Consider the following 27,761-nt stretch of genomic DNA (forward strand, 5'->3'; position numbering starts at 1 on the left):
TCAGTATTTGCCTGTGTTGGGTTCTGCCTCTGGAATAACCCTCATGCATTCAAAACACTGTTTTGGATGCAGAGGTAAAGGGTGAATAAAGCAGGCTCAGTCCTGCCATCTTGGAGCTGGAGTTGAGGGGACAAAAACCAATAAACTTATAAGTAAAATAATTGCAAGCGCTATAAGGGAAACAAAAAATAAGGGAGCAAGAAAAAGATGATCTGGGAGTGAGAGCAAGTGCTTGAGTTTGAGTGGTCAGGGAAGGCACCTCTGAGGTAACATTTAGACCAAGACCTAAGACTGAGGAAAGTTAACCATGTCGAGTATGAGAAGAAGACTAAGGGAACAGCAGATGTAGAGGCTGTGGCAAGGGGCATAGGCCCACCGGTGGCTCTGAAGACCGCTCCGGCTGTAGCTTTATGAGCGAGTGGGGGAGGAGCTCCAGGTGACACGGATGATAGGCTGAATGTGGAAGGTGAAGAGAAGGAAGTTTCCGCTTTGGCAGCTGGGTGGCTGGTGCTCTCATTTGCTGAGGTGAAGAAGGTGGTGGAGAAGGGGATGGCAGGTTTGTTTTTGTTTTTTTTTAAGGAAACAGCAATTTCTGCTTTGCACATTTTGAATTGAAGATATCTTTAAGAAGCTCAAGTGGAGATGTTAAATAGGTATTTAGTTCTATGAGTCTGGAACCCAGAAGAAAGTTCCAGCCTGGAGATATGAATATGCATCTCATCAGCATAAAGATTTTAAAATCCATGGCGGTTGGTACATTCAGATAAGACTGGGGAGACAAGAGGGCACTGGCTAAGCCTTGAAAAATCCCAACATTTTGAGGTCAGGTGGAAAAGGAAGAGGTAACAAAGGAGAGTGAAAACAAGATAGGAGGAAACCAGAGAGTTGCAAAAACAAAGAAAAGAGTCTTTCAGGAAGTGGGAGCGGGGTTGTTTGGCTGAGTGCTGGCTACTCAGAAGTTGAGTATGTTAAGGACAAAAGTGGCCATTGAATTTAGCAACACAGAAGAGATCTGTGACCTTGACAGGCTGAAAATGGTGGAAACCAAAGCCATTTTTGTAGAGGGTTGAGTAATGGATGAACTGGAGATAAGAAAAGGAAACAGCATCTGTAGAACAGTCATGAGAACGTATGCCATGAAAAGAAGCAGAGAAGTAAGCTGTGTTCTCTGAGAGGTGTTTTCGATTTGTTTATTTTGTTCTGTGAGATACTAGAGCATATTTGTAAGCTGATAGGAATGATTCAGCAGAGATGATAGAAAGATGGATGGAAGGAAGGAAGGACGGAAGGAATTAGTGAATAGGCAGAGGAGATAAGGGTTATAACTAAAGAAATATTTGAGAAAGTCAAGAGGTGGGCTGAGAGCCAGAGTATAACTAGAGGAGTTGGCCTCTGAGAGAAGGAGTGGCACTTCCTCCACTATAGCAGAAGAAGGAAGAGAGGATGATGGAAGGGTAATGTAGATAGAGTAGGGGTGAAGATGAGGGACATCAAGTCTGGTGGCTTCTGTATTCTCACTGAAGTGTGAAGACTGTTTCTCAGCTTAGGGGGAGGGTGGAGGAAGGGGTAAGGGAGATTCAGAGAGAAGAGTAGGAGGTATGAAATGGATGATGGTGGTTCCTCTAGAGCAGTGGTTCTCAAAGAGTGGTTCCTGGACCAGCAGCGTCAGTATCACCTGGGAACCTGGGAATTTTTCAGAAATGCAATTTCTAAGGTCGCATACCAGACCTACTGGATCAGACACTTGGGAGGCAGAACCCAGCAATCTGTGTTTTAACAGGCCCTCTAGGTGATTCTGCTGCTGGCTAAAGTTGGAGAACCACTGTTCTAGAGAAGAGTAGCAAGACAGTACTTTGTAGATAAGACCTTGAATTTAATGTGAAACCAGTTTCTTTGTACTGTGTGGTTTTCTTGTGGTGTTTAACAGCTGGGGTTGAGGCATGGATAAGGGATGCCAGGATTCAGCCAGAACTGAGGGATTCTGAGCACACAGAGAGGGGGGCCTGACGGGGTTGGAGGCATTTCAGGGAACTGATTATGATGGTCGATCATGGAATCTGAAGCTGGACAAGGAGCACTGAAAAGTCAGAGGGGGCTGATGGAAATGAGAAATCTCCAGATCAATGGTTTGGAGGTTTCACTGATAGGGGGGCAGCACCATTGCAAAGAAGGGCTCTGTATAGCACAGCTAGGTCATGTCTGACCTCATTGGTCCACAGAGATAGTGCTTTAAAGATCTGACTAAAGGAGTTCTGTGTAAAAATTCCATAAAACTGATACTTTGGCCTGTGTGCGTGCATTAGTGTATGCATTACGAGGCCAGGAAGTTACAAGAGTTGGATCTTATGCAAAGCATAAACTTTTTAAAAAAAATTAACAATGACACAAGTAAAACCATATAAGAAAATGTTTACTTTCTTTAAATCAGCTTTTTAAATTATTCAGCTTCTGTGATAGATTATTTTTATTCATCTTAAACTACTGCTACTACTAAGAATCATAATAATAAATAATATGTATTCAGTACTTACAGTACAGTAGGCACTGTAGCAATTTCTTTATAGGCATGAGTTTTATTTCATCATGACTACAACCTCTGAGGTAGATAATATTATTGACCTTGAATAAGCACGGAGGACCTAAGAAACTTACCTATGATTAATTTTAAACAATCTAAGTGAATAAATGTTCAAAAGTGCATACAATTCTTGTAAACAGAAACAACGTATTTACCATTTCTCCGTAACTATAAAATAATAAGGTGTAGTGGGGCTTCCCTGGTGGCACAGTGGTTGGGAGTCTGCCTGCTGGTGCAGGGGACACGGGTTCAAGCCCTGGTCTGGGAGGATCCCACATGCCGCGGAGCAACTGGTCCCGTGGGCCACAACTGCTGAGCCTGTGCGTGCCCCGCAGCAGAAGGGGCCGCGATGGTGAAAGGCCCGCGCACCGCGATGAAGAGTGACCCCCCGCACCGCGATGAAGTGGCCCCCACTTGCTGCAACTAGAGAAAGCCCTCGCACAAAACGAAGACCCGAGACAGCCAAAAATAAAATAAATAAATAAAGTAGCTATTAAAAAATAATAATAATAAGGTGTAGTGTTCACTTGACCACTGGCCACCCCCAGGTGATGACAGCCAGCTGAGCCTTGGGGAAACATACACGAAAAAGATTTGCTGGCAGAAAATAGGAGCTTGCCTGTCAGGTGCTCCCTGGTGCCTCCCTGGATCCCTCCCTGGGGCATAGCTGGGCCAGGCTGGGGGTAAGCGTGGTTGAGTAGACCACTACCTGGGATGGTTGGTCTGGTAGACTAGTATGGTTAGTGTGTAGGCCTGACAAGGTGTCCAGGTTGTGCATTGGTCCCTCTGTTGTATTTGTACTCTTGTGTTTCTCCTGTATCTCTGCCTAGCCCCAGTGATGTCTGGCTTCTCAGCAGGCTGTGTACCAGGGACAGCCATGGGCAGGGAGCAGAAGTGAATCCAAAAATGTTATCTTCAGACACCAGAGGCACATCTTCCAGCTTTTTCGTCTTCTTCTTTTTTAATAAGTTAGTGTTTTACCCTCAAACTGCTAAGATCTTCAAAATATAAAACATCTGCTTGAAAATGTATATAGTCATTTTAACTTGCTAGAGTATCAGTGTAAATCTTTGCTATCTCCCTTTAATTGCTCTTAATAGAAAACTGTTAAAAGATCATAAAATTTGTGATTAAAAAGTTAAAGTAGAATTGTATTTTCGTCCACCAGCCAATGCTAAATTATTCCCTCTGGGTCACTTTACAGTGATTTGGACAACCCTTTGTAAAATAAGTTTAATGAAACACTTTCCATTTCCGTAGGGATACTGTCTGTGATTTGGTAGGATATTTTTCTGGATAATCAGCTTACATTACATTTTTGTTTAGTCTCATCTCATTACCTATATGCTTGATTTCTTTACTATTTGGTAATGTGTGTTCTTGGCACCTGCTGTGTTAGGCAGACAAGTTTTTCATGTATTTGTCCTTTTCTTGCTTTTTATAGACAATGCAATGTATGTGTGAATCTAATGGCTTTTTGATTTTTCATAGACGATTGTTTATGTTGTGGACTTTTTTAAAGTAGTAAGTTAAAAATAAAAATATCAGGGTTGGTTCTTTCCTCCCTTCCTTCCCCCCTTCCTTCTTTCCTTCCTTCCTTCCTTCCATCCTTCCTTCCTTCCTCCCTCCCTCCCTTCCTCCCTTCATTCCTTCATTCCTTCTTAAAGTATTCTACCCAGTATTAAAGTAGTGAATTAAAAGTAAAATAGCAGAGTTGGGTTTTTCCTTTTCTTCTCTCTATTTGTTAAAATATTCTACCCAGTACTCTGCTCTTTGGGCCAAAAATTGGACTTCGTGATCTGCGGAGGCAAGAAGTCTGTATCATCAGGGGTTTGTGTTCTACCACAGGTAACAGTCCAAATAAAAGGACTTAACTAAAAGTGGGGTTTCTCTTTCTCAGGCATATTATTTCCTCAAGCGTTACTAGTGGTGGGTAATTGTGGGTTTTGTTTCCGTAGCTCAAGATCGTCAGGGATTGGATCTCTTTGATTCTTTTGGCCTTTCCCTTATGATCACAAGGTAACATATGAACTCAGAAACTACGCTCATGTTCCAGGAAAGAGGGGAGGGGAAAGGGGTGAAAAGATGAGGAAAAAGATGAGGGCCAGCGGAGCCTGACCGTTCACTTTTAGGGAACTTTTTGGGTCTTTTGCATCCGGTGACTTCCACTGACATCTTAGTGGCCAGGTCTGCAACACGTGGCAGGGGAATCCGGGAAATGTGGGAGGGGTGTTATTGTCATTGTTTTTTGTTATTCCCGTTTGCTTTTTTTAGCTTGGCAATTTGTCAATCCCCCCCCCCAAAAAAAAATTGGTGCTCCATTAATAAGGAAGAAGAGGAGCATGGATTTGGGGTAGGCAACCAACAGTCTGTGCCACAGCGTCCAGTGGCAGAAGGCAGGCAGAGAATTCAAGCTCAAGTGTAGAGTAGCTTTCCCTGCAGTCATTCTCTGCCTACTTCCTGGGAAACCTGGGAGCCTATCAGAAGAAGGCTGGTATAATCTGGAACCCCTCAGAAAAGGGTCCATGTTCACTGTTGAGTGTAAATCCCTAAATAGACATCGATAATTTAACTCCAAGTTATGGGAGGACTTATTTCAGCATCAGATTTGCGGGAAGGGCCAGAGTAGATGTGTTCTTCTTTCCATGGACTGAGAGCACAGGCTCCTGCTTGGACGTGATGCGGTGACTAGCAGCCAGGTACATACAGACCCACTCTCTCTTCTTTCATGCTGTCGTATTCCATCTCCCTTGGTGTAGTCCTTTTGGGCTACTGTTAACCCACCTGTGTATTTTATGTGAACAATTTCATTAACTGCATTTTTTGTTGCAGCCAAGAGGTCAAGGACCTCTTCCCCACTTCCTTTATTATTTCCTATATAGACTTGTTTTTAACTTTAGACCTATGAACCATCTCCACAAGGGCCACTTTTCATTTTTGGTACATTTCTCTGAGGACTTGCTACAGCTTCTCAGAATAAGTCTCTGTCTCACTCTCTAGCTGCTTCCCACTAAGTGTTCCCACTGAGTACCATGCACTATGAACTTTCAAGTTCAGCCTCATTCAAGGTTCTTAAATTCATGTAAAACATTAGTTGCATAACTTTAGCATATAAACAGGAGACTCAATGCAGTACTTATACCTGGACAAATATAAAATACTGTTGGTGGTCTTCATTAAAAATTTTAAAAAGATATTTGCCCAGTACACTATGTCTTTAGCTATAGTGCAGTGAGAATGTGTATACCTCGGAAGGCCTAATTGATCTAAACTACACCTCTTGAAACTCAGCTGTGCTGGAGCTGTGTCAAAGTGCACAGTATGTGAAGAAAGAGAATGCTAAATAAATCAGAGGAATAAAGTAGATAGTTGGAGCATGTTTAAGTGACTTGAGAGAGCAAATTGTTTTCAAGCACTTTAAACACTTTAAAAACATCAATTTCTCAACACGCATAGGCTATGCTAATTGTAAATCTTTTATTAAAAACCAATCTCCAGAGGCTTTCTCCAGGCAACATCTTACAAGCCTAGTTCTGATTTCTATTTCTTCTTTAAAGTAAAAAGATAGCGCTTCCATAAGCATATTCTATAATTTGTATTTCAGTTGGTGTCTTACCATATTCTTTGAATAACTAAATCGGTTTTGGTTTGCTTTGTAATACATGATTTTATTCAAATGTATTAGTCCCCTGATTTTAGTTTTGACTTATAGGTAAGTAGCTAGTTTATTATTGCTTTTAGAATTTTTTTTTCTCTATTTGAAGATCAAGAAAATGCCTCATAAATCTGGTGTTATCTATAATGTGTAATTGAACCACATTGTTCTTCAACATATAGTTAGGTAATTTAATGGATCAAAAGTATGTAAAATATGGCTTTAAAGCATTTTACCCAGTCAAAGAAGAATTGAGCAGGTCAGAAGTTGCCAAATAGGTTTTGAAATGTTGTGAGGCCAGATAATTTTGGTCTTTGCTTTTGCTTTATCCTCAGTTTTGTTTTTTTTTTTAATATAGGACAGAAATTAATGGAATTTATTGTTCTTCTTCTTGGAGTCTTTATATACTTATAAGAATTAGTTGCGATGTTAAGCAAAAATTTAAATCCAAAGAAAATTAGAAATGTATTTTAAGGGAGCTAAATTTCAGTGGTTCCATTAAATTTATCTGTGGGTTCCATTAAATTTATAAATACAGTAGAAAAATATATATTGGAAAAGATAAAGGATTCCAATAAAATTTACTAAGAAAAGAATTAAACTATGTAGCCCAGTGCTGTTGTGCATGCAGTAAACATCAGTAAATATTTATGGAATGAATGAATGACTCAGTGAATAGGTACATCTGTAGATCAGTAGTTTTAGAGCTAGGGAGACCTAGGTTCCAGTCCTGCCTGACCCCTTACCCTTTAAGAAACCTTGTACAGGTGATTTAGACTTTCTGAGTCCCAAATTCTTCATAGGTAGAATGTGGATAATGAAAGTATGTCATTGTTTTGTGAAAATCAAATAAGATAAAGAGCCCAGCACAGACCAGGAGTTAAATAAATATTGTTGTTATAAACTATATGAAAACTGCCTTATGTGGTCGGTTAAAATTGTTGAAAGTTAATATGACTCAATCCAGTATTAATCATCACATCACATAAAATGATTCTTTTATTTCACACATAAAAAATGATAACTTAGCCCAACCTGAGGGTCTCAGGAATGTTTTCTAAGGGAGGTAACACTTGAGCTGAGACTTGAAGGAGAAGTAGGAGTTGGCCTGTTGAGAAGAGGTGGGAAGGGCATTTCTAATAATGAGCTATACCCTAGTAAAAGGATAACCAAGGCTAAGGTAGCCTATTTCAGTAGTGTTGTTTGGATAGATTGGGCCTTACTGGCTCTTATAAACTCTTTATGCACTGTAGTCAGAATAATAGTCTATTGACCTAGGACTATATATCCTTATCAAAAAAAAGTTTGAGCATAATACTTCAATATAGGCATATTTAATAATGTTTTTTACATGTACTGCTATAAATCCATTAAAAATTAGAAATGATAGTTTTTTTATTTTTTCATTATTTTTTATTTTAAATCTTTTTTTTATATATTTTCAATCTTTTTTAATATTTGTTTTACTGAATCACAATTAATTATCTTGTTTAACTCTCCACATCTCTGTAACCCACTTTGGAGACCATTGGCCTATGAAAATCCGTTGAATATGGACAAAAGTTTTCCTAACAAAGTTTCTCAACCATGTTTCATGAGAGTTTAGGGTTTATAGTTTCTGTATCTTCATGATCTCATGCCTCCAATCTAGAAAATTAATATATCATTTCATAAAGCTGACTACATCTCAGTCAGGGCTGTACTTCCTCAGAGCAGAAGCAAAACCACTTGGTGGGGGGGGGGAGGGGCATTCCCTGAACCTGGCCTAGCCTTTCTCACAGATAAAGCCCTGCAGAAGATGAGCTCATGAACCTAAACTACAAAACAGAAGAAAATGAACAGCCATGAGTGAGAGACACAAAAACAGGATTAAACCCCAAGAAGTTCAAGTAAAAGGACAATTGAATGGAAACCGAATATTAAAATGTCTAAAATAATTGAAAGCATAAGAAAAGATCATGAACCTAAGAAAAGCAGAACAGGCAGATTTGAAAAGGAACCAAATATGAAATGAAAATCTAATGGTTAAAATTAACTCAGTAGATTAAGAAGCTGTTTAGAGACAGCCAAAGAGAGGCTATAATGCACAGTCACTGGATCCGAGGAACACCACTGCTGTTCCAGTTGTAGTCAAAATACAAATCATCCTTCACGTGACGCGGAAGCCCTGCCCCACCTCTCCAGCTCAGGCTCTCCTACTTTATTGCTCAGCTTCATTGTTTCCTCAGGCACAGCCTCACTGGCCTTTCAGTTTTCCTAATGCCACGCTTCCACCTTCCACAAGTCTTTGAACACATTGTGTTTTGAACAGTGTGCTGTGCTTTGCATCTGAAATACCCCACTCCCTTTATCCTATTAGCTCATTCAACTCCCAGCCCAAGGGTCACTTTCCCAGGGAAGCTTTGTTAGTACTTCACAGGTTAATAGGGTGCTTTTTTTTTACTGTTGCTTAAAGAAGGGATTTACTTCCCTTTAAGGTACTTATTTCAGTTTGTAATCTCACATTCATCACTGTGATTATTTGAAAACCATCCATCTCCCCCACTAGATTGTAAGTCCTGGGAGGACAAGACCATGTTTGTTTGGTTACCCATTGTGCCAGTGGTTGTACTTAGTACCTGGTAAACAAATATCTTTTTTATGAATAGATATTCCAGAAACACAGAGGACATAAATTTTGGTATTAAAATAGTTCAAAAGATGGTTGGTTTTCCAGTTGCTATTGTTCCATGGTTAGTTTTATCTTTTTAGCCATATTATCAGAAATTAGATTTCTTCTGTCAAATCTTTCTGAAGCCAAATGACTTTGTTTCTTTGCACAGATTCTTTACCGTTTTAAATGGGCCCTTGTCAGCAGCCTTCAGCTTTTAGTGCAAGTCCTCAGATTTCTTGCAAGATAGTCTGTAAAGCCCTGTGAAACGATAGCAGATGTCTATTTGAATCTATGAATAGTGCAGTTTTCACCAGACACCGAGGAGACGTGTCTTGGGAAGGGTGGCACACACGAAGAAGGATGCGTGGCACACTGGGTTCTTCCAAAGCACATCTGATTTTTATTTTTTAGGTGGTCATGAGCCTTCGTTAGATCCATTTACCGGCTGACTTTTTTTAAAAGTGTTCCTTTGGTAACCTTACTGTGGTTCATTTTGTGAAATTGTGAGCAAGTGCTGGGGAGGGGTAAGTGGAGGACTGAGGACGGCAAAGCCTCTGTGAGCTGGTAGGTTTTGTTCCCAGAGGACAGGGACACGGCAGCCCACTTACTGCCGTGAGGAGGTATTGATTTTTCTCCCTCCCTGTTCTTAGCTGCACCTCTGAAGCAGGTGTGGTGTGAAGCATCTTTCCTGGTGAAGAGAGGAAAAACTGTCATGAACTTTGTCACCTCAACCGTCGGGCATTTCAAACCAAACAAGGTGGAATAGGAAAAGAGCTTTCAGGACTCTTGGAAACCTCCCGACTTAGTTCAATACCCTAGCTTTTGAGACTGAGAGGTTCCTTGCAGTTGATAAAAAACCTTGATAGACAATGGGAAGAAATGTGGTGGTTTTTTTTTTTTTAATGTTTTGAAAAGAGAATAAAAAGATCAAATCAGTGAAAACAGCGCAGCTTTGTGCAGTGATCGTGGAAGGTTAGCAAAGTGGTCTTGTCCAAGTTTTCAGCAAGATGTTCCGTTCCTGTTATAATTGGCTGCTGGGTAGGTTTTGACCTAACTAGAATGCCAGCGTTCGATTTCACCGTGTCCTCGGTGGAGATATGTCACCGTTTATGCTCACCTTAGTGACAATTTTCTAAAATGGAAACTCATGGGAAATCATTACAGTGTTTATATGTCTCCCTTGTCGGACGGCGTTATCCTGTGATATTTTACCAGTGTTTTCCACTGCATGATGGCATCTAGCGAAGGTTAAGGCAGAACAGGTCCCTCTGTAATTTTGTGACTACATTTTACTTACTGAAGAAGAAAAGATAACTGACAATTAAGTATTTGGGATGTCACAGAAAGAACATGTGCAACTAATCAATGGTATCCTTTGGGAACATGATTTTATAAAGCTGATAGTGTAGAAAAATCGGGATTTTGTGATTTGTGTTACATGATGATAATTGCACCTTTTCAATAAAAGAGACATTTCTCCTGGAGTAAACATTGAGCTGGAGGAGGGTGCTGCTACCAATTGTTTTTCTGCTCCCTTTAGGCAATTTTTTAGTAAATATTTTCATAGAGATTTTTTTTCCATTCTTTTTTTAGAGTGATATTTCTGGTCTATAATAAGGAAAGTTATTTATTCTTCTGTAACTGAGTAACATGGTTGTAAAGAATAATAATTATTTTTTTCTTCTTACAAGGTACACTCAATTGCCCATTTTAATATTTATCAGAGTTGGATATCGTCTTAGCAAAGTCTATTACATAATATATCACACACTTGTTACAGTTCTTTGATTTAGCCCCATTTCCTTTGTGCATCTTAATAACAACCTGATTTTTAGCCTGTGTACTTCCTAAGTGGTAAATTGGCCGGAAATTACTGTGGTTTTCTGTTAATTCTGTAGCATCTCCAGTCTGCATGTGTATGAAAGAGCAACTAAAAGATGTTCAGAACCCAGATATTTAGAAGCTCTTATGATTCCTACTCTTCCCATGCCTGTGCCACTTTTCCTAGCTTTATGGCACAGGCTTCAGCCAGAGATAGATTCCTTCTCTGCTGGTTTGGACAGTAGTTTCTTCTTGTTCCAGCAGCTTTGGAAACTGCCACCCTCCTTAGCAGAATGGTTAGTTAACTTAAAGACCACATTATCTCCTTGGTCCTCCACCACCTCATTCCATGCTTGGTACCCACTGTTGAGTGACCTCTTCATATGGACACTATTTTAATCTTTTAGTCATTTTCATTGCTTGCCTCTAGCTCTTCCTGAGTTTATTCTTATTTCCCTTTCCTTGGGGATTAAATAATATTGCATTTAGTGGAGTGAGAGGGTTGCTCAGCTCATTTTACACCTTTGTGGAAGCAGGACTTTCTTGCTGACCTACCACTTGTGACCAACAGCACTTGTGACCTACTCTCCAACTTGCATCCGGAGATTAATTAATTCTGCCTCTTACAGTATTTGACTCAGTACTTTAACCTGTAAGATTTAATGGGATTATTTCCAACTTTTTCTCCAACTTGTTATGCTCATTTTGAATTCTGACGTTTTTCTGTGTAAATTAGCTACCCAGCCATGCATTCCAACTTGCATGCAGTGTCAGGACTCTACCATCAGAGTAATTAGTTAATCAGTTAGAAAGCACCAGGCCTGGGACCTATCACTGCCCAGTGGTTCAAAATGCCCATCTCATAACAGGTGTGGCATACTAGTGCTTCATCAGCTGTACTCTGTAGAAATAGAGTTTAAATCTTACTTCCCCTCCTTTTTTGCTAACTTTGGGAACCTTCAACACCACAGCTTATTGAATTCTAGAGTTATATTTAGAAGACGTAGAAGCCATAAATACGAACTGCTTTCTAAATCCGGTACAGCAGTAGATTTTGGGCTTTCAGAAAAAAATCCTTCACCAGACACGGCCAGACAAATATTTTCAACCACAGCCTAAAGCTGAAAGCGCTCATGAATTCTAATAGCAAGGCAGCACACACTCCAGCGGGGTTCTAATTGACAAAGAGGTAGAAAACTGAAACAAGAAGGCTAGCGTGTCCTTTGGGGAGCTGGCATCCAGCACGGGCCCAGCAGTGCTTCAGGCTCCAGGCCAGGTGAAAAGTGTGCCCAGCGGCGTTGCTGCCACATCAGAGCTACAAGCAGGCATCTTTGGCTGGGCTGTCAGGGACCTACTGGACCCCCTACCACTGGCAGCACAATTATGTATGTGTGTGTATTTTTCAGCAAGCAAGATTCTCAGCTTTCATCATTTTCAAAGGGATCCATGAATCGTAGAGGACTAAGAAGCTCTGTTTGTTAGATAGACAATAATCCAAACCTCCGAAACCAATAAAATAGATGCTTGAGAATTGATACAACAAAAAAATTCAAAGGAAATAGAATTAACATTTATCGAATGCTAATTGCATGCCAGAGACTCTTGGAGACATCACCTAATTCTCACGATGACCTTTAAGGTAGACAGAGGAGATACTCAAACCCAGGTCTTGCTCTAAAGCTGCATATTCCCGCTACACCACTTGCCTCTGTAAAGAATGAAAATGACCATTCAATTTACCATTGAAGATAAATCAAAAATAAAGATAAGCAAGCTAAAACAACAGGGAAATATTATTTGATATTTAAAATGTTGTTTATATATGTGTATATATATATATATATATATATATATATATTTTTTTTTAATCAACAGCTTATCTAGTGAATAGGTCTGGTGATTTAGACCAGACTGGGGTCCCAAGTATGTGGGATGGCACAGGGTGCAGCGTCAAGAAGGAGTGGTTCTTCTTGAGCAGAAGCTTTTCAAGAAACTGAAGAGGATTTAAATGAAACAGTTGTGAGGCCCCACTTCACTGATGGGTCACTCATGGAATGTGGTCATGTGTTTCTGAACCAAAAGATTTGGTTGACCTAATACATTTTCTCTGTTGCATCTCTGTACTAACTAATGACAGTCATTTCACTTATACATATGTATTAAATTAGGTAAATTCTACTCTATTGTACTCTGTCTCTGGGCTTAAGTATTAATTATTTTCTTACAAGCCTTCTTAGCACAGTTTAGGAGACATTCCCTCCGCAAAACCGAAAGCTTGACTAACACCCTCCCCGTGCCAGTGCTGCTTTCTTACAACTGTAAATCCTGAAATCCACATTGGTCATTGTTTTCTAGAAAATATTATTTGAGAATATTCAGTGAACATTTAACAAAAATGCTCACAAATTTTTGAAGTTTTCGATATTCTTTTTTTCTAGTATATCTGACCTAAAACAACATGATCATCTATTTGGAGTACTCTGGGGAGGCTGAGCCGGATTAATTCCCGTCCCGGTGTTGCAGTGTAAACAGCTTTTTGCCTGTCTTTTGTCATTAATGATCACGCTGTAGATGTAGTCAGTGCATTGTAAGCCAATCTGTCAAGGCAAATAAACAATTCACCTTGTTAAAATTCCCTAAATCTTGCATTAATAAAACGAAAGTAACCCCCCGAACACTCAAGAGATGTCTCCCTCCATACTGCAGTGATGGATGACATGTCTAAAGATCCTGGAAATTAAGTAGTTCAGGTCATTAAAAGTGTCCCACACTTGTTATTGATTTAATTTATTTTAAAAGATGGGGGTGGAGATAATAATGGTTACCCCCTCCCCTGTTTTTTTTTAATCTGAAAGCTACCACTTGTTCACGTAATTAAAACTATTGCCAGGGTGAACAGCTCTGTATTTGTTACAACATTAAGCTTTATTATTCAAATAGGTATTATCCTCTTAAATAGATATCTACAAGTACAAGCCGATAATCATTGCAACTTGTACTATGGCAAAAAAAATTCCTTGGAACTTCATATGTATCATGATTCCTAGAACCTTTGATTTTGGGCACTGAAATAATGACCTGGGCACTCCAAAAATATTCTCGGATAGATAAAAATTTAGATGAAAGCCAAATGAATTGAAGGAAAGAAACAGAAATAGTAATGGAAGAATGCCCCTAGATAGGGGTTTTTTTTTCTCTCCATTTTATGAATTTTTCATTTTCCTACTTTATAATCAAGAAAAAAGTAAACATTTTAGAAAGATGGAGGGATGAATGCGAAGGCATTTAGAGAGTGCAGATTCTGTGTCACTGTATTCTAAGGCAAGTTTAACTTATGTGTGTGTTTACTTGTTTATCACTAATTTTCTCCACCAGCCCACATTCTATTGACCTGTAGTATTCACTGCCATATCCCAGTGCCTAACATAATAGGTGCTCCGTAAATATTTGTTTAATGAATAAAGTATTACCCCAAATATCTTTATTTTCCTCTTTTTTATTTCTTAAACTTCAGTGGGTACAATGACCATGTAAGGAATAGTAAGAGCCCCAGACAAGGCTGGATCTCCAGATTACCCCTCTCCAGGGCCTGAACAGCAGGACAGTTGAGCACTAGTGTAGTACAGAGGTCAGTGTGCTAGCACTGGTGATCTCTGTAGTAGCTTATTCCATTTATATGTCCTGAACTGGGTAACAGAATTCCAAAACATGGTGAGAAATGGGGCAGCTCCAGAAGTAAATTATGGCTAAAAACAATACATTATATATAGAATTATGTGTATACAAGAAACACACAATTTGACCTTTTTCATGTGTTATGTATCTTTTGCATCACCTTGCATAGCTGTTCCTGATCAGCTGTGTGAAAGACATTTCAGCATCAATTCTCATTGGGTTTTTTTTTGTTTTTCTTTGGTTTTTTTTAAACATTTTTATTGGAGTATAATTGCTTTACAATGGTGTGTTAGTTTCTGCTTTATAACAAAGTGAATCAGTTATACATATACTTATATCCCCATATCTCTTCCCTCTTGCGTCTCCCTCCCTCCCACCCTCCCTATCCCACCCTTCTAGCTGGTCACAAAGCACCGAGCTGATCTCCCTGTGCTATGTGGCTGCTTCCCAATAGCTATCTATTTTACATTTGGTAGTGTATATATGTCTATCAATTCTCATTGTTTTTTAAACAATATGTACTTACTGGGGGGAAAAAAAAGTCATGGTAAATTATAAAAATGACCCTTAAGAATAGTTACATTAATTTTAGAGATTATTGCACAATGTCTGATGCTTTTCCCATGGTCTTTGTAAAAAAAGGGGGGGGGGAGCAAATATGCAATCATTTCTCTGGCAGACTCTTTCAAATATAAATATATATGAAAATGCACTCTTATAGTTCTCTATTAGATTTCTCCTTGAAATTGCATAATTTGGATATCTGAGAACTGACATGGTTATGCCATTATGGCAGCTATTTAGCAGAGCTCCCTAAATGGAAGAACTCTATAGATTTTTTTTTTCATCATATACACTGATTTACACTTAGTGGCAAAACTGTTACTGACCCTTTAAGTGGAGCTGTCCAAATAGCAATAAATGTCAGTTGATCCTATTGCTGAAACAGGTGTTAGCTGAAGGATCTTGACTAAATCTTCCAGTTAAAAAAGCCATGTATAGTATTTCCTGAACAGTAGTGGTTTCTTGTAGGTAGACACACACACACACACACACACACACACACACACACAAATTTCAGATCACTTTATCACTAAATAAGGAAAACTTGATGTAACTATCTTAGCAGTATTATTGATGTTCCCAGGTTTTTAAAATACTAATTCTGGATTAGAACCTCCATGAAGGCAGGAACTGTGTCTACCTGGTCCCTGGCTGTCTTGCCCCCCGTCAGCATCTGAAGTATATATAGTAGATGCTCCGTAAATGCTGCTTGGGTGAAAGAATAGATAAAATGGAGCATTTGCTGACACTGAATAACGTGTGTGTTGGCCTAAATTCTTGGTGGGTGAGATGGGTAATTTTGCTTTTGGGTAATAATGCTGGTAAGAACTTTGATGGATGATTATGACTTTTCAAAATAGTTTATTTGATTGATTGCCTAGCAGACTTCACTTTCTAATTGTTTTCTGCTTTCACAGGCTGTCATTCTAGAAAATGAAGAACTTCCCAAACTGTTCCTTGATTTCCTAAATGTGCGACATTTGCCCTCTCTACCAAAGGCAGAGAGCTGTGGGTAAGAGTTGTTTACCTATTGGACATGTATCTTAAGTTACTTTTCAATCACTTATTGGCCTAACAAATAACACAGGTGGTGTGGAGGGCCAACCTGGCCACACCCATTCCTTTGGCTTGGGACAGCACTCGCTCGCCCCCTGCTTGTAGGCAAAGGAATTGCTCCTGAGTCTTGTGGCCAAGCAACCAACACTCATTAATTCAGGTTTAAACTTGAAGAATTGACTTTTTAAATTATACTTTTATATGGAATGATGTTACATGATGGGAATTATAAATCTAGATAGCTTGTTTAGAGACTAATGTTTATTTGTGAATACTTGTGCAAAGTCTATATCCCCTTGGCACGTTTATTCATATAATTTTAAAGCTGTAAATGATCTTAGAAGTGATTTTATCCAACTCGCTTCATTTTAGAGTTGAGCGAACTGAGACACAGGAATAAAGTGCCTTTCCTAAGATCTCTTGCCTTGTAGCTGGCAGAGCCCAGGCCTTTGGCGTAAGCTCTTTCCCCACTGTCCTGCTGCCTCTCCCTCAGGAACTTCTAAATGGGGGGCTGCAGATCCTAATCCCTCTCTACCAAGAAACCAGACATCTGATATCAGCAGCAACTGGGAAAAGTTCTTCTGAAGAATTAACTCTGAAACAAGCCACTCGCCCAGCTCTGGGCACCTGTGTTGATCTGGCCTCCGAAGGCAGTCGGCAACATCTCTTACATGTTAGATCTATTTACAAAGAACCACGTCACCACAAACTCTCTGCAGATCCAAGTTGGGGAGAGGGTTCTATCCATTTTCTTGCTGCCTCCAGACCTGCCTGAATGACCCACACTAACTACAAGGTGTTCAAGCCAACCACACTCAAAGTTGTGTTAAAACCCAGCCATCCGCTGGATGAGAGGCTAACACCTGTCACAGCTCCCTCGCCAGCAGTGTGTACTCGGGGCCACTTTTCAGTCACCCCAGAACAAGAATCGTACACCGCACGTGCCAAGTCATATGCCTAGTCAGTGCTTCCTGTTCCAACTTGGTGCATTCGCTGGGAGGTTGGGCTTCATATGTGGTTGTGTATTTTTTAAGAAGAGATAGTGGGAATGAAATGAGTGAAATCTTTTCTCCGTTATATAAGTCCAAAAGCAAAACCATAGGATTTCCGAGTGATCTCCAGGAAAATTGAAATTCAAGAATATTGCAGCCTTAGGGTTCCTTAGAATGAGGCATCAGACACGCTGTGACTCTGTGAAGATACCTAAGTCTCTTTTCAAAATGTCTCCCAATTCAGAGCTCTAAGAATACTGGCTATTTCTTCCTTTGTTGACATAAATGCTGACCCAACTTTTATGGTCTTCTTTTCTTTTTTAAAAAAAAATTTTAGATCTTTTGATGAGACAGAATCTGAAGAGTCAAGGTAAGAACAAACACCAGTCAGGAGTTATACAAGCCAAGAATAGGACTAAGGTTTTGTTAAACATTTAATTACCATCATCTAATTGTTTCAAGTCAAGATTTTCTTGAAAACCTTTGCTAGAAAATTGATTTTAAGATGATAAATATTTGATGGGAAGTCACAGAAGTAACCATTCTATTTAAGGCTAGAGGAATAAAGTCCTACCTTATTTCATACAAGTAATAAGAATACATTTCATCAATAATCGTACTACAAGATTTTTTTTAAAAAATCACTTTGCAGCAGTGACTTATGGTATAGAGTGTATATCGGCTTCGAATTCCACAAAGACATGTTTGGAAGATGAGCGCACCGCTGGTTTGTTCCTCCAGCTCTGCTTGCTATTATTCACCCCCACCGTTAGATACATAAACCTTGAGATGTCCCCGCACAGCAGTTTGATCCCCTCAAAGCTAGTTTGTAGTGTTTTCTGTTTACCATCGTCCCCTGATGCTGACATGCCTGTTCTTGACCTTTCCAGCAAACTGTCCCACCAGCCGGTGCTGCTGTTCCTCAGGGATCCATACGTCTTGCCTGCAGCCAGCGGTAATCAAACCTGTCATCTGCTAACAGCTCTTTACTGATCTGACCCTGCACCACATAAACCACGTTTTTAATACAGGTCTAACAGAGTGACATTGGTCCAGGGCTTAATAATCTGCCAATAAACCAGTGCTCTTGGTGTAAGAGACATTCAGAATTTTAATTGGGGCAGGCCTTTCAGGAGGAAATGTAATTTTTCTTTCTCTCTTGCCAGGCTGTTTTGAATTAGAGTCATAAGAGGGAAAGGTATTTATTGTCCTTAATTTTGGAGGTGGTGTTATTTTGGCCTCTGCTGGTTTTTATCTAGGGTTTGAATCCAAGGTTCCGCTCCTTTTTTAAAACGCTTCTTTCCAAAAGCTGTGTATATACATTGCGTGCGTATCTCCATTTCCATTTAGATTACAGCATCTTTGACAGTCAGATACACATTTTTAAAAGTTGTATCTTTAAGTATAATGAATTAATTTAAGCGTAAATGTAATTCGGTATTTTAGCCCGAGTCCTTTCTTTGTGCCAAGAAATTTAAATTATTCAGAGTCCCTCTCAAAGTGTTCTGATACGCAGCTCTTCATGAGTACATTCTCAGACACTAGCTCATTTAATTTCCTTAACAACCTTATGAAATAGGCAGGGCAGGTATCATCATTCGCTCCTGAGCAAACTGGGGCTCAGGGAGGTCCCTGATTTGCCCAGTCTCACGGGTCTGGTGGGTGGATCCCTTTTCGCCTAATCTCTCCTTCTGTGCTCTTTGCATATAGTGAATTTTCAGCCTTTGTTTATGAGAGTAACTAAATAGCATAGCAGCTAAATAGCAATAGATAAATTATCTGTGGACACCATTCCTACATTCTGACAATAAAACCTTATCACCAGCAAGAGAGAGGAGACTGCTCTCTGTGGCAGGGATGCTTGTGTGCTCAGATCACCCACTTAGCTATCAGTTTAAAGAAGGCCGACTAAGACACAGCCCCGCTCTGTTGAGGGACCATTCTAGAAGAAAGCTGCCTTTGCTATACGGCCACACACGAGTATGGTCTCGTAGTATTTTCTCTATAAAATCCCTTCAGTGAGGAATAATCCCCTTTCTTTAACATTTGCTTCCCATGTGTAACAAATATGCCTGGTGTGTTAGTTGATATTATGTTAACAAGATGTTACATTTAACAAATATTCATGATGTAACCTAGTCTAGATTAAGTGGGCAGTGTTTTTTTTTTTTTTCCAACCAAATGAACTTCTTTTTTTGTTTTTTTTATACAGCAGGTTCTTATTAGTCATCAATTTTATACACATTAGTGTATACATGTCAATCCCAATCTCCCAATTCATCACACCACCACCTCCACCCACCACCGCTTTCCCCCCTTGGTGTCCATACGTTTGTTCTCTACATCTATGTCTCAGTTTCTGCTCTGCAAACCGGTTCATCTGTACCATTTTTCTAGGTTCCACATATATATGTTAATATATGATATTTGTTTTTCTCTTTCTGACTTACTTCACTCTGTATGGGGCAGTGTTTTATGAAGTATTCTTACTAGCTTTTAAAAATGGTTCCACAAGTACTTTCTCCAGGTATTGTTTCTGCTCAGATATTTTAAGCATTTGACTGACATTCCTATAAAAGTGTAGAGAGTAGAATGATCACTGTGGACTGGAGTAGCCAGGGTGCTTTCTGGAAGAGGGCAGATATTTTGTGATCCTTAAATCCGATTCATCCAGCTTCTTAAGCAGCATGTGCTATGCACTTGGCTTGACCATGAAGAACTGGAGGAACTTTCTGGCAAAGAGCCTCAGGGGCGAATGTCTGGAGTTAGAAAGAATAAGAAGTATGGATCATTGGTAGAATATTGATGTAGCTGAACAACTTGCACAGAAAGGGGATTCCTTCTTGAGAGTAAATGTCAATCATGAATTTGATGTAAAGGACGGAATGAGGTATGAGAGAGCCAGCCACTACATCTCCTTTTGTGGAACTTTGGCTGAGCCCATGTCATAAATCAGATTCCTATTGTCTTAGAAGTATTATACTAGTGATACATTCTTGCAACTCTTTAGCATTTAATTTAAAGATAAATTTTACTTGCATCACATGTTCGTGTTATAAGGCCTCTTAACAAAATGTTGAAGTTTCTGTTCCAGATACAGAATCTGGAAGTACCTTCACAGATACACTGACACCCATAAAAATCAGAGGAGTGTCTGTCTTTAAAATTCTGACAGTTAAACACTATCCTCTTACAAAATGCTAAAAATAAAACATTATTCTCTTAGCATATGCTTTTTGGCCTTCGTTTTGAGTTTTCTGGGGAATTCAAAATAACTTTGGCTCAGGTCCCCAGCGACTGCAAGGTGGCTAAACTCCGTGGACTTTTCTCATTCCTCCTCCTTGACCTCTCATTAACTTTAGCCACTGGTGACCACTTTCCCCTCCTTCAAACACCATCTCCCCTTGGCTTTCCCACCTTTCTGCTTTTCTTCCAGGCTCTGGCAGCTCTCCTGAAGGCTGACCTAGACCCTCTGCTCTTCTCATTTTACTTTCTTTGGAACAGTCTCCTTGCTGTGGCCTTGATGGCCTTGAGTATACAGCTGAGTCACAATACTATTTTTCCATCCCAACCCTCTCTGTGAGCCGCAGACTCTCACCGTGGTTGACAAGGCCCGCCGTGGGCTGGCCCTGGCCCACATGTCTGCCGGGACCCCCTCACACACTCTGGTGCAGTCACACTGCAGTTCTTTCTGGGCCTCAGATGCGCTGAACTCTTTCCCCGCAGGGCACTTGCTGTTTCCTCCTCCTCGAACCCTCTTGTCCTCACACATTGTTGGCCCTCTCCTCTTTCAGGTGCAGCTTCAGGGAGCCTTTGCTGGCTCTCCTTTCAAGTAGCCTCCAAGAGCCCCTCCACCCCCTTACTTTTTTTTTTAAGCTTCACAATAAATGTTTATAAAAATAAATGAAAACCAACAAAAATAACAACAAAACCTTTCCCAAATCACATTCCTTCTCATCACCTCTCAAAGGGAAGCAAAGGCAAGGGCGGTTTTCTGAGTAATTTAAGCAGTGATGGACATTGTATCAAATGATACACGTAATGAAGCCAAAATCCAGTTTAGAGTGGAGTAAACTGTAACAGATGAGAAAAAAAAAAGACCTCTGATTATCTCATCAGTTACTGGTTGGTGGACCTCATTATAAAATAGCTCTATTCCATTCACTTTTCTCAGAGCGCCCTCTTTGCTTCCTTTAGAACAATGATCACAAATTGTGTTGCCTCCTCTCTCTCTCTCTCTTCCTGTCGCCTTCACCCTCTTAATCTCCAGCATCTAGCATATGCTTAGCGCTTGCTGGACAGTGGGCACAGGGCCTGGGCATGCTCTGTTCCCTCTGTGGGACTGCTCTTCCTCCAGACACCCTCCCAGCTGCCTGCTACAGCACTTCACTCAAATGGCATCTTTGCACAGCGGTCCTCCTTCACCTTCCCGTCCCCTGTCACTCTCTGGCCCCGTGCCCTGCTTTATTTTTTCTCCTTGCCTTTAAACCACTGCTTGACCTATTAGAGTGCTGTAGAATTACCCGAAGTATTTAGTGTTATTTTCCTTTTTGCCCTTTTTGCTGAACTTACTGATTTGAATCAAAATGTTTACACTAAATAAGCTTCTGATATAATTTCACTAACCTTAAGCAGACTCTTATATTTTGAGTGGTAAAGGATAAATGCGTATATGCTGATGCATGTAATATGTCTAATTTGGGCATTTTATTGAAAATTAATCAACAGCTTCATTTATGGCTATTGGTATCAATACACGTCTGCGTGTGAGAAACGTGTTTAGAATTAAAATTAACTTAGCTGAGTCATTGCTTTTGATCGGGATCTAAGTATGTAGGTATAAGTCCACTGCAAACTTTTAAAGATATGTTTTATTAAAAATTACGTGACTTCATGTTGGGTAAAAGCAAACATTAAGAAATCAAGTGAGTGTCATCAACCAAAAGTAATTGAGTACTTGCGTATTGGAGATATTTTAAAAACACATTTTGTTTGTTTATTCACTGTCTCCCTGACTAGCATGTAAGTTCCGTGGCAGACACTGTTACTTACTTATATTCCCAGTAATTAGGCAGTGCTTGGTATGGGGTAATAGCTGGTACTTACCATGTGCCACGTTCAGGTCCAAGCACTTTGTTTCATTCATCAATTTTTACAGCAGCCTGCTAAGTAGGTAGTGTTATGAAATCCCTCACTAGTACCATCGAATCCATCACCACTCTGAACTCGCTCCAGTCGCTCTCTGAATGGCAGCCACAGTCATCTTTTCAAAACAATTCGTTGCTGTCTCACTCTGCTTGAAACCCCTCAGTAGCTTCTCATTGCTTTCCAGATAAAGCCAGAATTCCTGTCCATTCTTACCAGGCTTGAATTGCCCCCCTGCCCTTACAGCCACTCCTCTTGCTACACTTAGCCTCAGGCTCCCGCCTGCCACAGACTTTCCACCTGGTCAGCTCCCTCTCCTGAGCCCTCTCCTCCAAGAGCCTGATGAGGTCCAATCCCCTTGTAAGTGGTTTTATGTAGTAGGTACTCTGTAGAGGTTGAATCAATCAGTGAACATGTTATTTGGAAGCTCAAAGTATTGGGCCACTTAATTTCCTCATATAATAACTATATTTATTTAAATCCTAGATATGATTATGTGCAGACTGAAGTTTATAAATGAAAATTCTGAACCGTGTGATAGATTGGTTCTCCTGTTCAAGTTATCTGTTCCTATTTTACCTGCTGTGATAACTAAACTGAGATACAACGTAACATACACCTCTGAATTTCCTTTGCATTTCCTATAAAAATGTAGCTGATCTTTTCAAGTTTGGCAAGTGTGGCTTTTGTCAGGAATCGGCCCTTTTACGTTAGGAAGGCAGGCCCCTGTCCTCCTGCTCTCTAGAAGCTAGTATAATAGAACAAGCATACACAAGACAACTTGGACTAAACGCCACTGTAAACCACAACGGAAAAACTGCAGCAACGTATTCCCAGTAGAAATCTTGGAATTCCTTCAAGTATATTGAGATTTTGTTAGAAATTGAATTGCCAGTGTAATCCATCTTCCTTGGGAGAAAACATTCAGATAAAGAGCTGGGGCCTAGCAGCAGTAACCATTAGAACATCCCTTAAATCAATAAGCTACAAATCTGGCCGTGCATTCCTGCAGCGCCTGGTGGTACACTCAAGTGGCTCGAGGCCGAAGCAGCATGACTGATGGCACATCCGAAACAAGGGCAAACTGTATGGTGATGCAGATCCCTGAGTTATGCCTAGGCCTTACCTTGTTACGTTCTACGAGATGCACGTATGTTTTATTGATGTACATAAGAAAAGCAGTTTTACTTTTGTTTTTCAGATTTTCCAAATGTGGTTATTGAAGGAGTTCTCCATGGGATATTTTACCCTCATCTACAGCCCAGGTAGAAATCCTCCATGGCTAGAAGAAGCTGAAGCAAGTTTCGAAGTCGTAGTCAAGGAAATCGATACCTACCAAATTAACCTAAACTCTATGACATAATGGCTCTCGCTAGTGGTAAACTTCACAGCCGCAGCTTAATTCAGAGCAGGGACATTTCCATTAGAATGGTGCTTTTAAAAATAGAAACTGAACCAGGGCGGTGCTGAGGTTAAGGCCAAGTGTTTAAGAAGTAGAATGTAGCTGCCAATTTAGAAACCCAGGAAAAGAAAGCTAAAGAAGATCTTTGGGAGCTCCGAGTGTAGCAAAACAGTTACTCTCTGCTTCAGTCACACCATTTGCTGATTGAAAATCTTATCCCGAATCATAGTGAGACTGATCAACTTTGGTAGCTTTTTTGTTCAGATTTTATGACACACTAATCTTTTCATCATGAGATTTTTCCCAGCCAGTGATGGATAACATTCTGAAGTGCTGGCACCAGGAGAGCATCACAGAAACACACTGTGCTAAATGTGAGGAAGGCACTAAACTGGAAATGAAATTATACTGACAAAATTAGGGCACTTTTAAAATCATGGCATTTTAATTTACATTACAGTGGAGCTGCGTCATATCCAGGGGTTAGCTTCTAATGTCGGCACATAAGATAAAATGGGGTCTCAAGATTATCCTTGAAAGCCCTTTGAATGGTGCCATATTGGAAATCTCAATCCACGACAGCCAGTTTTTCCTCCGGTGTTGGAAGAGGTAACTGTTTCTTCCGTTGAAGTTGTTGGTGTTTAGGGGCTATTTTGTAGAAAAAAACACATAACTTTGAACACTAGAGTGATACTTAGCCTTGCAAGATAACTGAGGGAACACCAGATTGACAACACTCATCTTGGTTTACTCGAGGGCATCCATTCATTGAATAGGTGGTATAATTGCCAGATTGATTGTTATTTTCCTTATTCCTTATCATTTCCTTTTCACTGATCTCATGTACTGAATTAAATTAAATGTGTTTATGATATAACTCCACTGTATATCTTACAGACATTCAGATTTTGAGTAGTAAAGGATAAAAGCATATATGCAGCCTGTATATATGTGCCATATTTGGACATTTCCTTGAAAACCAGTTAATAGCTAGCCTATTTATGGTTATTAGTTAATAAGCTTCTGTGTGGGAGAAAAATATTTAGATATAAAACTAATAATTAAATCATGGTTGTTGATTAGGATCTAAATATACAGGTTTAAAGCTTGCTGCAGACTCTTAGAGATTTATTTATGATAGATGTGTTACTACATGCTGGAAATAAGCAAGAACTAAATAATCAAGTGTCATCAACCAAAAATGACTGAATAGTCAAGTGTTGGAGATATTTTTTAAATGTTTTTGTTATTAGCTATTTTGAGTTAAATAAAAACGAAGAACAAGAAATGTTTGGATATGTCTTCTACTGCCAGGATTTTATTGGAAACACAAATTGTGTCTTGTCTCTTTATACACACACACACACAAACCTTCTCACATAGTCATATAGACATTTATTTCTAATCTGACAAGGTAACTGTTAAATTACCTCATCTATTAAGCCAATAGGTACTCATTAAATAGTTGATTCACCAAGATAGTAAGGGTTTTTAAAAAAGATAAAGCCCAAGAATCTTTGGTAGCACTACTACTATTTTTTGAGAATTGATTTTTTTTTTTTAGTGATGACTTTCATTTCTAATTTTTATTTAAATGTTTAATATTCCATTTCAATTCCATTGCAGGAAATAGAAACCACAATAGGTATTTTAAGCAGAATGGAATAATAAGAAGCAGTGCTTACAGAATCTTTTGGAAGGATGAGGGGAATGAACTCCTGGTGGGTCTCTAGGCACGACTTCCAGAATGCTCCAGCAATTTCCAATACCCGCCTGCCAGGGGAGCTACAGCCTCTGCCTTTAGCAGGAATTCAGGGAGCTGGGAGGCTGCTACTGAAGGTATTGAAGTCAAAAACAGCACATGTAGCTTCGATCCAGGGATCAGCACGTAGGATCAGGAGGTAACTTACCACCATGACTACCTCATGGCAGCACCCAGGAAGCTGGCGACTGGGCACTAGAACAAAGTGTTCAGCTGTCACCACCTACACCACAGTTGCCTCTCAACGCCCATGACTTTGCTTGTCAACAACCGCAGCCTAAAGCAGCAGGAAGATGGTATTCACCCACTTCCATCTTTTACTCTTACAGCTCATGAAAGCACATGCAATTGGCAGAACCTTATTCTTGATCCCCAGCTTCAAGGGAGTCTGGGAAGGAGTTGGAACTTTCTGGTCTCAGCATCTCAGAAATGCACATTGGAAAGAGGATGGAATATATTTCCACAGTCAAAATTTTAATAAAAACATATGAAAGGATATATAAAAAGAAAAGTCTTCTCCCATCCTGTCTCCTAGATTCCCACTTCCCCTCCCAGAGACAACCACTGTTCTTGGTTTACATGTATACTTCCAGAGATATTTCATCCACATGCAAGCAAATCATGTATATTTAGTGTACATATATTCCGTTTCCCCTTTTTTATGAAACATGGATATTTCAAAGCATGGATTCATAGCCAATAAAGAAGTAAAGAGTAGAGGGAAGAAAACAGAATAAAGAAGAGGAAAAGAAATCCTCTTACCACTTAAGCCAGGATATGGGGACAGCCCTCACACCCCCTTATCCCCCAGTTCTTGGATTTGATGGTTTGCCTGGGGCTGATCTCAGAATGTCCCCCAGTTGCTGTTGTATGCAGAGTCTTTCTCAGGCCTAACCTCCATCACCTGGCCAATTTGCATATGGCAGCCCTGGTGTCCTTTCTCCTGATGTTCTCCTCCTCTCCCCCATTTCAAACAGCGGGCCATGTATACAAATGGCACCAATAACACTGTGACTATCCCCACATGGTAAATTCTTCAGTCATTTCACTTTGAAAAGTATAGAAATCTCACGATCACAGTTTAGGAATAACAAATGGCTTTCATCTCATTTGTCAACTCTGATCAATTGATAATGGCTCATAAAGCACTCAGGTAAGGATTCTGACACACCGATTTGAGTGGATACTATCCAAAGAAAGAAAATAACAAGTGTTGACAAGGATGTGAAGACTTTGAAACCTTTATACACTGCTGGTAGGAAGTAAAATAGTGCAGCCTCTGTGGAAAATGGTATGGCAGTTCTTAAAAAAATTAAACATAAAATTACCACATGATTTAGCAATTCCACTTCTGGATATATACCCAAAAGAAGTGAAAACAGGGACTCGAACAGTTATTTCTACACCCAAGTTTTTGACAGCATTATTCACAACCAAAAGGTGGAAGCAATCCAAGTGTCCACTGATGGATGAATGGATAAAATGTGGTCTATACATACAGTGGATTATTCAGCCTTAAAAAGGAAGGAAATTATGACACCTGCTACAACATGGATAAATCTTGAAGACATTATGCCAAGTGAAATAAGCCAGTCACAAAAGGATGACTACTGTATGATTCCACTTACTTGAGGTACCTAGAATAGTCAAACTCATGGAAACAGAAAATAGAGTGGTGGTTGCCAGGGGCTTGGGGGAGGGGAAAATGGGGAATTAGCGTTCAATGGGTTTCAGCTGGGGAAGATGCGAAAGTTCTGAAGATGGATGGTGATGGTTGCACAACAGGGTGAGTGAACTTAATGCCTCTGAACTATACACGTAAAAAATGGTAACTTTTATGTCATGTAATTTTACTACAATTTTTTTAAAAAGCTTTTTAAAGAAAAGGATTTTGAATGAATACAGGCTCAGTGAGTAAGAGTATAGCAACCAATTAGTGATATTTGTCTAGGGTGCAGGAGGAGTTTGGGCAAACATACCAGGTGCTATTCTCGTATCCCTGGCAACCTCTGAGATTCTAAAACAATAGTTCTAAACCAGAGATGTGCATCAGAATCACCTAAAACTCTGAATCAATAAATCTGGGCTGGGGTCTGTCCTTGGGTACTTAGAGAAACTTCTCAGTTGATTCTGATACACGTGTAGGTTAGGAACCACTGTTTGAGGGATGTGAGAGATGGTTTATGAACTCCCCTTCTTTGGTGATTATTGGTTTTCCTACCTCCTGCAGAATCTACTATGAAAAGAACAGCAATTCAACTCTCAGAGTATTGCATGTGGCCATGGGGAGGAGGGACTTGTCTTAGTCCATTCTGGCTGCTGTAGCAAAAATACCATAGACTGGGTGGCTTATAAACAACAAACATTTATTTCTCACAGTTCTGGAGTCTGGGAATTGCAAGATCAGGGCACTGGCACATTTGGTGTCTGGTAAGGGGCTCTCTTTTTCACTGTGTCC

At 39.9% G+C, this 27,761-nt stretch overlaps 1 protein-coding gene across 2 annotated transcripts in view; it reads left to right on the plus strand.

The window, feature by feature from the left end:
• The window catches only part of SNX24 (sorting nexin 24), a 163,221-nt gene extending 138,356 nt beyond the window's left edge, over positions 1 to 24,865 (plus strand). The window contains exons 4-7 of one of the 2 annotated variants that reach the window (XM_036846484.1): positions 15,864 to 15,958; positions 17,332 to 17,364; positions 17,885 to 17,949; positions 23,341 to 24,823. In XM_036846484.1, coding sequence (XP_036702379.1) covers positions 15,864 to 15,958; positions 17,332 to 17,364; positions 17,885 to 17,949; positions 23,341 to 23,408 — 261 coding nt within the window. In that variant the 3' untranslated portion in view covers positions 23,409 to 24,823. Of the gene's footprint in view, positions 1 to 15,863; positions 15,959 to 17,331; positions 17,365 to 17,884; positions 17,950 to 23,340 lie in introns of both variants that reach the window. The other variant, XM_036846486.1, reaches the window with a different exon arrangement.
• The last annotated feature ends 2,896 nt before the right edge of the window (positions 24,866 to 27,761 follow it).

The sequence above is a fragment of the Balaenoptera musculus genome, chromosome 3 (assembly GCF_009873245.2).
Source record: "Balaenoptera musculus isolate JJ_BM4_2016_0621 chromosome 3, mBalMus1.pri.v3, whole genome shotgun sequence".
NCBI lineage: Eukaryota > Metazoa > Chordata > Mammalia > Artiodactyla > Balaenopteridae > Balaenoptera > Balaenoptera musculus.